The 12,903-nt window shown below is 42.7% G+C and overlaps 2 protein-coding genes across 2 annotated transcripts in view; both read right to left on the minus strand.

Annotated features, from left to right (window-relative positions):
- ninl (ninein-like) overlaps positions 1-12,903 on the minus strand; it is a 109,538-nt gene that overhangs the window by 61,377 nt on the left and 35,258 nt on the right. Inside the window, exon 7 of the mRNA XM_014023609.1 lies at positions 3,400-3,576. Within this exon, the coding sequence (XP_013879063.1) occupies positions 3,400-3,576 (177 nt within the window). The remainder of the gene's footprint in view (positions 1-3,399; positions 3,577-12,903) is intronic.
- Positions 10,440-12,897, minus strand: LOC106528443 (zinc finger CCHC domain-containing protein 12). The gene has a single exon (XM_014023610.1). The coding sequence runs from the start codon at positions 12,752-12,754 to the stop codon at positions 11,132-11,134; it is 1,623 nt and encodes a 540-aa protein (XP_013879064.1). The 5' UTR covers positions 12,755-12,897; the 3' UTR covers positions 10,440-11,131.

Consider the following 12,903-nt stretch of genomic DNA (forward strand, 5'->3'; position numbering starts at 1 on the left):
ATGTGATTGGCTGATTAGAAATTAAGTGTCAACGAGCAGTTGGACAGGTGTACCTAATAAAGTGGCCGGTGAGTGTATGTGTCCACCTCAACTGGGGGCGGATATGCATGTGTTGTTCTCTGTCAACAAACTGGGACAGGGTTAAGTCCGAAGGCCGGAGGCCTGTCCAACCAAATGGAAAGATGCCCACTCTGTTGCTAACTTTCTGTGTCGTGAAGTTATACCCAGATGGGGACTTCCGCATAGGATTTCATCTGATAATGGGAGAGAGTTTGTAGATAAAACTGTAAAACTGATCCTATGAAAGTTAAGAATTAAACAACACCTTGGATCTGTTTATCACCTGGAGAACCAAGGCATTTGTGAAAAATTGAATGTGGTGCTAAAAAACAGCCTGGTAAAAATCTGTCAACATACTGGTCCGAACTGGGTGGCTGCATTTTCACTTATTTTAATGATGTTTTGTTTTTTGTACTCTGTTGCTGACTTTTGCAAAAGCCCTGATTTTAAGTTGGGTTGGAGTGGTGATGCCTGATAACCTAGCGCAAATGCCATTATTGGATGGAAATGTGAGTGAGGAGGAAATGATTCACCTACAGAGTGATGATGTTATGGAAATGTACCAATTTTAAGTATTTTGTTTGGTCTGGTTACACTTCACAATAGGTCTGTGTGTTGACACTGTGAAGGGAAATGTGTGTGGGTCGGGTGCCAATTTTTGTTTTCTCATGTTTTTGTAATCTAGGGAGGTAAGATGAATGTAATTTGTTTGTTTTGTTTTGATGGACAGGACAGCAGTTACTCAGAAAGTTAGAGTCTTTTTTGTTTGTTGTTTTGGCTGAGCCCAGTTCGAAGCTAATTGCTACTGTTTTCCCCTTATTACTTCTGTGTTCATTCTGGCCATAAGTAACTGTTAAGGCACCACATACAATGTTTTTCTTTTCTCTTTCTTTACTGATATGATTATTGACATATATTGTTTGCCTATGTAGTTTTCTTTTTTCTTCTTATCTTTTATTATTAATTTTGTTTGATTTTGTTTATTCATTTGATTTGACTCAGTCCTTTATTTATTTGACTGAGCACCAGGAGCAGGACGTTTAAGTGTCACAGCTCTGAGGATTTCTTTCTTTCTTTTATTTTTTTTCTTCTGTTGACTAAAGAAGAGAGATGACGTTAACACCTCATATAAATAGTTACATACCTCACGGCACATTACCCCTTGTACAATTGAGACATGCTGTTACTCATCAGCACTGTATAAACATAATGATAAAGTTCATTTTCCATGCATGGTATTGAAACTTGTCATTTTTTTGCAAGATACTGGTGTGGTGTTTTCTGTTTTTCCAGGAGGACACCAAGCTGATTCTGTTATATGGACTTTGGACTCAAATTCTTGGACAGGACTCATAAATCTGTACAGGATCGGCAGTACAAAGGACTTGGACTCTGATTGTGATTGCTCAAACATTTTTGCCACAGAAAAGGACTGACTCCAGACACCATGGGTGACAGAATACAAAAACTACCATCGTTAAGAACTCTTATACTCTTCTTTATGTGTTTTTCATTTTGGTTTTTATTCTTTATATCATATTGTTTGATGTGACAATCATTTACTGTGTGTTACTTYTTATTTTGACTGTCATATTATGATCATCTTATGTAGTGAGCTGAGTCTCATGGAAATGTCTAACTCATTTTGTGTTAATGCATGACTCAAGTTACATTTGTCCTTATTAGCATAGGTAACAAACCGGGACGATTTTGGCATTGAAAAGTCCCTAAAATTAGTTTATGGTAACTGTTAGGTTTAAACTGAGATTCCCTTCACAGATTGGCATGGAGTGAGGATTTCTCTGGGACCTGCGGTCTTTTCCCCACCCCTGTTTCATGGGGAGGTTTTTCTGATCGTAATGGGTCATTTTAGGCGGATTTCAACGAGTCAACCTTCAGGTCCCCTGCAGTGACACAGATTTTTAAATGAGTACGCATGGATTATTTGTCCATGTCAGTCATGGAGGTGTTTACAGTCAGGAGGCCTGGGGGTGTGGCTGATGTAGCCAAATTTGACCTGATTAGAAAATTAGGCTTAGTTTACCTACTTTTAATGTAATTTAAAATAATGTGCGCTTAGAACATAAAATAGGTTACTAGCTAAATTAGACAATCTCTAAATTGTAGACTAAAACCTTTACTTATTTGCTAATGGACAAATGATAATATACAATAAAATTGAACAGCAAAGTTTTTGTGATGCAGTAGCTAAGGTGTTACCTTTTTCTCGGTTTACAGCCAATCCTTTTTTTTCGGGACTAAATTTGTCCCGAAGGGGGGATTATGTAGTGTCTAAAAGTGGAGGCCTCTTCTCAGGAATGCACAGATTTACTATGTCTCTCTTAGACCCCAGCTTCAGAACTCAGCACATGTTACCATATTAGGAAAGGAATGCTTAAGGTATACCGTGACAAAATTTATGGTGCATCTGTTGGACTGCACTGTGAAACCTATAAAAAGGCTTGTACGCTCCTACTCTTCGCCTTCGTCTTCATCTTTTTTGCTGTTGATTAATTTGGCTTAGAAGGCCACAATTTGGTTTTTGGCTGTAAATCTCCTGGACTGCAAAATAAAGATTCTTGCTGTTCAACCAGCCTGTTTCAGAGTTTCTCTCTTCAGGAGCAACAACAGTTTGTAGAGACGAGAAGACCCGGTTTTTATACCTCAATATCATCCGACCTCACTTAGTAAATATGAGTTTGATTAAAAAAGGTGAATAAATGTTGGTCAATAACTGACCTGGTGCTCCAACAGGTAAAGTATAGTGCAGGACAGAAATAGTTAATTACCCTTTCTGTTTCTCTCCAAACAACTCACTACAAGGTCCATAATTAACAGCACTAATGATGACTGGATATTGTGTTTTTTTAAATCACTCATTGATCAGTGTTGTGTTTGTGAAGAGTTCGTGGAGGAAAAACTTTTTTTATGTTAACAGTGGTGATGGAAAAAAGACGTAAAAATCAGCTGCTCTTCTAGGTCTGTTCTTCAGACAAAAACATCATTTTAAACATAATCTGTAAAGCTGATCAGAGTCCAGCTCCTCATGAACAAACACACCCACAAAGTTCTAACCAATAACACGCTCCTAGCCACATGGGCATCACAGAGTTCTGACTGGAGGCAATGCACATGATGGCTGTCACCAGGGGATAGCAGCAGAAGAGCAGACGGAAGTTGTGCATTTTTTGTCATTCAGCAGGGGGAACAAGACACGAAATTTGAAGTATAAACCAGCCCTGTCATCACAAACTGAATTACATAAACCTACCTGCAGCAGTCTTTAACATGATTCTGACACCTGTAGTACTGTGAAGCTTAATTCTGGTCTCAACCAACCTGCAGGATCTCCTGGCTGTTTCTAATTCCCTCCTCGGTCCACAGCGCCATGATCTGCTCTGGACTGGTGCATCCTGACCCATCATCCAGCTGGCTAAGGACCCTCTGACCTACAGTGGCCGTCAGTAGAGAAGGGGAGGTGAAGCGGGCTGAGACCTCCTCGAGCACCTCGTGGGCCTGCATGAAAAAATAGAGACCAGAGTCAGAGTGAGACCAACCTAAAACCTGAGGAATAATCAGAGTTCACAGATTTTAACCTGGATCTGAAGTATCACTTTTAAGCAGAGACACTAAAACCAGGCCTCTAAAATTCACCAGTTAGCACCAGACCACTGAACTCCAACTAGAATCAAAACACTGAGGACCACTGAAGTCCTCTAAACAGAATCCGATCACTAAGGACCAAACTGGATTAAAGCAGGTGAGTGGATGAATTGTCAATAACAGTTGAATATATAAACATGCCCTGCAAGGGAACTGAACCACTCTTTTGTTTTCAAGATGCTATAGATCAGAAGTTTCCAATCCTGGTTCTCGTGGCCAACCATCCTGCATGTTTTAGTGGTTGGACCCTATTGACCTACATGGTCAATTTTCAATAGGGTCATAGTGCAATTATGGTTGAGCAGTATAAGATAGATGAATGGATGGATGGAGATTTTGAGAACTTTTTACTCCATCCACCCATCCAGCCATCCATCCATCCATCCATCCATCCATCCATCCATCCCTGCTTGTTCTGAAGTCAGGTAGTGGGGGCAGAGGCTTGAGCAGGGAGACCCAACCAAGAGACAGTCTACAGCACCAGGTTTTTTCTGTATCTCCACAGGTTGAGGTTGTGTCTCATGAAAACAGTCCGGTCTAATAATTAAATCAGAGAAACACCTCCTGTACCCACCTCAAATAGGTACATACACAGCTTTCTGGATTGGACTTCCAATATTAAGTAAATGAAAATGAATAACAAATAAATAAATGTATTCCATTTAAAATTGTCAAAATAGTTGAAAAACACAGAAGAAAACAACAAGCTAAATAAATAAGCAATTCACATTGTTTATTAGGAGAAACTACTTTGTGGACTGTTGGACAAACAGCCATGAACCCTGAAGTATCTAGTGAGAGCAAAGAGTGTTCCACGGCTGGAAAGGAACTGGCATTATACCTCCAGAGTCTGAGGTTTGACCACTGATTGAAAAATTTTAGAGAAGTTTGAAAAAGCCCTCTCTCTGGGCTGCCACCTTATCGTGGTGGAGAGGTTTGAGTGTCCCAATGATCCTAGGAGCTATGATGTCGGGGGCTTCATGCCCCTAGTAAGATCACCCAAGGCAAACAGGTCCTAGATGAGGGATCAGACAAAGTGCAGCCCAAAGACCCCTATGATTTTTTTCTTTTTTCGCTTCAGCCTTCCGAGGAGCCGGACATGCTTTTTTGCTCTCTCCTGAACCTGCCCTTCCTACCCTGCTTTGCTGCCTTTTCAAGCCTTTTTTCTACCTACCACCTTTTTTCTACCTACCATCCAAAACAAAAAGGAATTATGGATTTGGTCAACTGGTCTCTGAACACAATTGACACTATTTTTTCCACATTAAGATGGGAACAAGGGAAACAAAGCTTTCCCAGTGGAATAGTTGCAGCAGGGCGCATCAGTGGGTCTTGGGGGAGCTGTAATCTGATGCGTCTCGCACCACTTTCCATTGAGAACGTAGAAGATTTGTATATAATTGGATTTATGATAACTGGATTTCTGCTGATCGGAGGAGGCGGATTCCTGATCTTTCAAAAAGTGAAAGCAATCCTGACAGCGGTCCGGGTCATTGAGAAGCTGTCGGGCACATTGGTTGGATTCTGCCGGGCTGGAAGCACACAGACTTAGTTGCTGGGGGAGATATTTCACAAACTGGATGTGGTTCTGATGAGAACTGCCGATCAGAGCGAGCCTCAGCATGTAGGATCGTATCTGGGTGAAGCTCCGGATGATGAGAGGACCCCGAACTCTGCTGATTGGAATTTTTTGCCACTTTCAGAGATGCAGTTAAGAAATTGAAAAGCAGCAGGAGATTCAAAGCAGTTTTGCCCCAAAACAATTGTGTTTATCTATTGGCTCCCATAAGCTTAGCATCGACTGCCATGCTATGTAAACTCCCCAAGGATGATACACACAGAACACACAGGTTACTTCAAGTACTTTTGCGGGATCTTCCCACTTATTATAAATATTGGGCCAAATCAGAGGACTCTGGGTTCAAAGGAGCCTAGATGTGAGTGACAACAGAAGAGAGTGCAGTTTTCAGAAAACTATTTAATTTACTAATTCAAAAGTTTCATTGGTACAACAATTAACAAAACAACGCACTTTGGAACAACATTACATAAAACAAAACCAAATAAAAATATTTCAGTTATAAAAGTCTCTTTTCAAATTATCTGTCAAGTGTCCATTCAAAGTCTCATTTGTCYTGACCAGTCGGGTCACTTTCTACCAGTGTGTTTGATCCTTTGGGCCGGGGCTCGCCATCCAGTTCTTGTGAAATGATCCTGTCGTCTCTGCAGCACTATAGGTTGAATAGTGCTCCACACAAAAAACCTGACCGATGCTACACGAGGTTAGAACAGGGGATTTTCGGACTCCAATCTGCTCACAACCGAAGCTCTCAATTTCCCAGTTTTTTAAGCTAGTTTCTCTGCTAGTAGTGGACGAACCCAGTAAAACAGATCTRTCTCCAGCCGTGTCTGATGCAATCTGAGCAGTCTCTGCACTGCGCAGCAGCAGAAAGGGCAGGAACGTTCAACCTCATTGGCTGATGTGAAATCAGACTATGCCAGCTATTGGTTGTTCACTCCATCACAAAAACATGCATTAAAGGTGTATTACACCAATTTTTTAAAGGTTTTTACTACTTGTACATATATTTATGACTGTGTTTGAGCCAAATTGTAACTCTTAATTTACTACTTTTAATCTCATTGTACAAAAATATATATGACCAATATTTCTAAATTCTTGTTTGTGTTTTTTAACACTGGGTTACACCTTCCCCCTTTAGAAGCATGCAAGTCCCTTTGCATGGGGTGGGTTGCATGGAAACAACATGGAAACTGGAGTCCACAGAAGTGGTTTCAAGATCAGTCTCTGTCAAGGCACTGGTAAAGGCAAGGCTTAAACCATGAAACAGGGACTGGGCAATAGTTAAGAGTGGGTTTCCCAACCGACTATACTGGAYCCGGTTTGGTTGATTAGTCAATCTCTCTGAACGTCTCACAGGATTTGTGTTTTCATGACTTGTGTTTATGTGGTTCTCCTCTGATACATTTCCTTCCACTGATCCACTCTTGTCACACACTGTTTCATAAGGTAGGTTAGTTTCACTCTCAYGATCATCCTCATTGGTCAATTCTTCTGCGTTTGCAGTTTTTTCAAACTCCTCTTCAGCAGGGACTACTGGGTCACTGCCAGGTCTTCCATCACAATTGGGTAAAGTGTCACATTCAGGTAAGTTTTTGCATCCAGGTGTACTGTCACAATCAGGTAAGTTTTCATATCCAGGTGTACTGTCACATTCAGGTAAGTTTTCACATCCAGGTGTATTGTTGGGGTATGTCTGGCGCTTTGGGATTTCATAGACTTGCGTAAATGTGATTGGCTCTGTGACAGGTTGTTCTCTAAGCCAGTAGACATCCTCAATTTCAGATTCTGCAATGTTGCTTTCATTGTGTTGCTCAGGGGATTGGCGTGTTRTTGGTTTACGGACATGATTTATTGGAGTGGGATCCTCCTCTGTGAGCGCAAGGAACCCACAAGGTAAGAGAAGATCACGATGGACTGTGCGCACTGGCCCATTCTTGGTTTCAGGCTTGACAGTGTAGACTGGTATATCACCAGCTTGTTCCACCACAACATAAATATCGGTTTCCCACCTATCGGCTAGTTTGTGCTTGCCCCGTAAACGAACAGCTCGCACCAAAACTCTATCCCCAGGTTCTAGTTTGGAAGGTTTCACACGCATGTCAAATCTGGCTTTATTTCTGTCTGCCATCTTCTTAGCATTTTGGGTTGCTAACTTGTAGCTTTCTTGCAGAGTTGTTTTCAGTTTTTCCACATATTGTGAGTGGGACTTGAAGCTTTTGTTTTGGAGAGGCAGGCTGAATGCTAGGTCAACAGGTAATCTTGGTTGACGACCAAACATTAATTCATAAGGTGTGAATCCAGTTGTGTCATTTTTTGTGCAATTGTATGCATGAGCCAAAGGCTTTYCAAAGTTGCGCCATTGCATTTTGTCTTTATTCTCCAAGGTCCCAAGCATGCTTAGTAAGGTGCGGTTGAAGCGTTCCACAGGATTTCCCCTGGGATGATAAGGGGTTGTGTGAACCTTGTGAATGCCTATGATCTTACAAAGCTCCTTTATTATGTGTGACTCAAAATCTGGCCCTTGGTCACTGAGTAGGCGTTCAGGAATGCCGTAATGTACTATAAAGTGATCCCAAAGACATTTTGCCACAGTCTGGGCTTTTTGATTTGGAGTAGGAATGGCTATTGCATACTTGGTGAAGTGATCCGTTAGTACGAGCACGTCCTTTGTGTTGCTTTGATCTGGCTCAATGGATAAGAAATCCATACAAACTAGTTCAAGCGGTCTGGTGGACTTTATGCTCACAAGTGCTGCAGCTTTCTCTGGAGGAGTCTTTCTTCGTACACAACGGTTGCATGTCTTGATTCTGTTCTCAATGTCAGCTGCCATATGGGGCCAATAGAATCTTGTTCTGGCAAGATCAAGTGTGCGCTCGATACCTAAATGGCCCATATCATTATGGAGACTCTGAAAAACTGCTTCACGGAGCTGTTCAGGTAAGACAAGTTGATAAGTAGCAGTGCCATTATCTTGGCGTGTTCTGTACAGTATTTCATTGTGCAGCTCAAGACGAGCAAGTTCTCTGAGTAACAATTTTATATCAGGGAGTTCAGTTTTGACAGTAGGTGGAACTTTATCACCAGTTTCAATTTGGGTAATAACCTCACGCAGACAGGGGTCAGCTCTTTGTTCTTGTTTAAGTTGCTCAGCTGACAGATGAGGTACTATTGGAAGACCACCACAGTCCCTTTCATTGACAAACTCATCTGGTAAGGCGGTTACAGAAACAGCTAAAGACTGTACAAGGGGGATGGGTTCATCGGAGGAGTTGCGACACAAGTGTCTCTCACAGATAGCTGACACCACTGCAGGACTTAAACTGGTCTCTTGTTGTATCAGATGAGTCTGGGTGAACTGCTGTATTCTGTCAAGTTCTTTTTGTGACACTGCATCATTCAATAACTCGCCATGTGGTCTCCTTGAAAGGCCGTCTGCATCAGAGTTGAGTTTGCCTGCTCTATACTGAAGCTTAAAGTTGAATGTAGACAGGGAAGCTAACCAGCGGTAGCTCATCGCATCCATCTTAGCAGTTGTTAGAATATATGTCAGGGGGTTACTATCAGTAACGACAGTAAACTGGTTTCCATAAAGATAATCTGCAAACTTTTCTGTTACTGCCCACTTTAGCGCTAAAAACTCTAATTTGTGGGCAGGGTAACGAGCTTCGCTCCTGGACAAACCCCTGCTCGCATAGGCAATGACTCTTCTCTGGCCATCTTGTTCCTGATAAAGGGCTGCACCAAGCCCTGTAGTACTGGCATCAGTGTGGAGTGAGTATGGCAGCTTAGAGTCAGCGAAACCCAAGATAGGAGCAGAAGTGAGCTTCTCAATGATGTTTTTGAAAGCCAGGTCACAAGATGGGGTCCATCGCTCACCAAAGGGTTTTTTAGGGTCATGGTACTCAGCAGGCTTAGCTTTGATACTTAAGCTCCTGCGTAATGGTGGGTACCCGGATGTTAGGTCTGTGAGAGGCTTAACAAGGCTTGAATAGTTCTTTATAAAACGCCTATAGTACCCAGAAAAGCCTAAGAATGAACGGAGTTGCTTAAGGTCCTGTGGCACAGGCCAGGTACTCAGGGCTTTTACTTTCTCAGGGTCGGTCTCTACCCCTTTGTGGGATACTATGTGTCCAAGATATCGCACGGACGTTTGGAAGAACTTACAATTCTCAGGGGAGAGTTTAAGTCCGTAGTCTCTCAGGCGGGTAAGAACTTTCATCAAGCGAGCCTCGTGTTCTTCAGGGGTCTTGGAAAAGACTATGATGTCATCAAGAAACACTAGCACTTCCTTTAAATTCATATCACCCATACATCGCTCCATAAGGCGCTGGAAGGTGCTTGGAGCATTTGTAATGCCTTGAGGCATTCTGTTGAACTCCCAAAAGCCACTGGGACATACAAACGCAGTCTTTGGTTTGTCTGCTTCCTCTACTTCTATCTGGTAATAGCCAGATTTTAAATCAAGGACTGAAAACCACTTAGATCCAGTCAAAGTAGAGAAAGTCTCCTCCAAGTTTGGGAGGGCGTAGGCATCCTTTACAGTCTGCAGATTGAGCTTTCTGTAATCAATACAGAGGCGGACATCGCCATTTTTCTTTCGCACGACGACGATGGGCGAAGAGAATGGTGAAGTGGATTCTCGTATCACACCTGCTTGTTGAAGCTCTTGTAAGTGCTTACGGACTGCCTCCAGGTCATTGGGATGTATGGGGCGTGCTTTGTGCTTGAATGGTGTTTCGTCAGACAATTTAATTGTGTGCTTGACTTGATCAGTGCGACCGAAGTCGAGATCATTCTGTGCAAACACCTCTGGCATGCTGTTGAGTTTTTTCAAAATGCGTTCTTTCCATGCAGGGCTGACAGGAGAGGACTCGAAGTTAAAGGTCAAGTTGGACTTTTGACTGACCTCAGACTTGGAAGATTTCACTGAATGTTCATGAGAGAGAACTCTCTGGAATGCATGGATCTCTCCAATCACACACTTTTGAGGGATTGTCACATCATGTTCAGATTCGTTGGTGAGGACAACTGGTACCAGGTAAGGTGCTCGCTCAGGTAAGCAGATGAGACTTGGCTTTACTAGAACACTACTAGGCAAGGTTGAAAAGGATGGGTGCTCTAGTAGAACAAATTTTTCTGTGGTATGGGCTGACACAGCTACAGAGCTTTCTAGGACAACTGTTTGGCCTGCTGGGACTAGCTGAGGGCCCTTGTTGTACATGGTTGCTAGGCCAAGGCTACTGTCTTTAGCCTGTTTGTGTCTTAACTCCAAGACTTTTAACACTGCCTTATAACCATTTGATGTGAGGGGCTGCAGTCCGGAACATGCTTCATTATACAGCTCATAAAGCACATCTAAAGTGTTAGTCCCAATTAACACTAAGGACTGTGAAGCAGCTCGAACATTAGGCACAACTAAGGCAAGCGTTGACACATCAGCTTCAATGCCAAGAAACTCTTTGGGAAAAGTGACATTCATTTCGACATAGCCTAAGTAAGGCACTGATTGGCCATTTGCCCCTTCCACTTCGAGCAAGTCAAAAAGAGGCTTGATTTCATGACTGGACAGATGTTGCTCATAATATGACTGCGGAACGGTAGTCACCTGGGAGCCAGAATCTAGTAAGCTGTTAGCAGTTTTACCGTTAATCTTTACTTGGGCGGTGCTCTTAGTTCCAATTAAACCATGAGGTAGTCTGAATTGGTCAGTTTTGGTGTGTGACTTCAAAATGGGTCGTTGTTCAGTAGACATATTTGGCTGAGATTCAATGGGACGGTTGGACTYGGTGGTAGCCTCTGTTTGTCCCACAACAGAGGCAGACTTCAGTTTAAAGAAGAAGARCCACTGTGCTGGCTGTCCCACATTTGTCTCTTCACCTTTAGTTCCTTTCTTTTAGCCTCCACCAGGGAAGGGTTGGGCTCAGAGTCACAGTTGGCAACGATGTGCCCATCTTCCCCACAGCGAAAACAGTACCAGGGCTTGGGCCTTGAACTAGGACGACTGTGTGAAGTTAAGTTGGGTTCAGGGTTTGCACGGTCAGGTTTTGTGGTTTGGGTCTTCTTAGGTACAATTTGTTTCTTTTGTTTCACAACTGCAGCTAGTTGGCTTTTTAAATCAGCAATTTGTTTTTTGAGATCATTTAAGGTGTTTGAAGCTGTTTCTGAAGAGTTTATTTTTGTTTCAGTGGCTGTTTGCTCGTGTGAGACTGCTTTTTGTTTTGTGGCATTGAAGTGCTTTCTCATTCTTGTGCTTTTTACTTCTTGTCTGTTTTCTGCAGTACGGAGAAACAGTAACAGTTCTGCAAATGTGGGTGGATTTTTTTTCTTTAACTCCAATTGCAGTTCTGTGAGCAGGCCGTCATCCCAACACCCTCTTTGAAACTGTTTAAGGAGCTGCCTGTCTGTRTCTTTGGAGTCTACACCACCCCGGCGCACTGCAAGACTCAGCGCCACCTGCAGGCGATGCAAGTAAGCAGATGGTTTCTCCCCGTGATCTTGCAGTGTGTTCATGAATCTCACAAGCAGTTCCTCGCCATCTTCAACAGTGCCAAACGCAGACTCGAGCAGCTGAAGATAGTCAACAGGTGACGCATCAGGCCCAAGAGGCCGAATGACATCAGAAGCTGGAGTGAGAAGGCTCTCAAGAATTTTCCGAGATTTTTCCAAGTTAGAAAGAGATAAATCTTCCATCATCAAGTCAACGTGGGAACGCCATGTTTCATAGTCAGTTTCAGTGTATGGCCTGGGGTTTTTTCCTGAGAAAGCTCTCAACCGAAGGGTGGAATGAGTAGTAGATGTCTTTTCCGTAGTTTTGACAACATGTTCAACCACAATCTTCTGTACCTCAGGTGAGATAAGATCAGTTGGGCTTAAAATGTGAGATGTCTGGCTCGGTTTACTGGCAGTTTGATCAGGGCTCTGAGTCTGATTAGAAGAGTGAGGGGTATCAATGTGATGTGGAGGGAAAACAGCACTTTGTGTGGGCTCCGTRCTATTGTCTGGCCAGGGCTTTCCAGCTGCCTCAGCAGATCCCATGGACTCTTCAAACTTTGACATCACCTCCCGCAACACCTCTTCAAAATCTTTCCCACTTAACTTGGCTAAACCTTTTAGCTCATTAAGGTAAGTGTCAGTAACACAGCCACCTACAGTTTTTGTGTAAACATCTGTTAAGGCGCGGACACAATATCTAACATTAGGGTCGTCAGCTGACTGATAGAGGTAAGGCAAAACAGGTGTCAACTGTTGGACAGCTAAACCGGAGGTAAACTCTATAACCTGATTTTGATAAAACTCAGAAGAGCTATCTTCAACAGTAAGCATCCTCACTATTTCACCATACTGCCGTAAGTACTCAAAAACCTCACTGTCCTTCTCTGATCCAGTAACACCATTAACAATGACTGCATTTGGTATCTTAATGCCTAACTTTTCAACAAAATCCATTTTACCAGGGTGTTAACAGGTTGGAATGGAAATGGTATTCCTGTTGTTACACAACTCTAGGCTCCTGGCTGGCTCGCCACTTTTTTTATGTAACCCAACACACAGGTTACTTCAAGTACTTTTGCGGGATCTTCCCACTTATTATAAAT

Source organism: Austrofundulus limnaeus, unplaced genomic scaffold (assembly GCF_001266775.1).
Source record: "Austrofundulus limnaeus strain Quisiro unplaced genomic scaffold, Austrofundulus_limnaeus-1.0 Scaffold380, whole genome shotgun sequence".
NCBI classification, from domain to species: domain Eukaryota; kingdom Metazoa; phylum Chordata; class Actinopteri; order Cyprinodontiformes; family Rivulidae; genus Austrofundulus; species Austrofundulus limnaeus.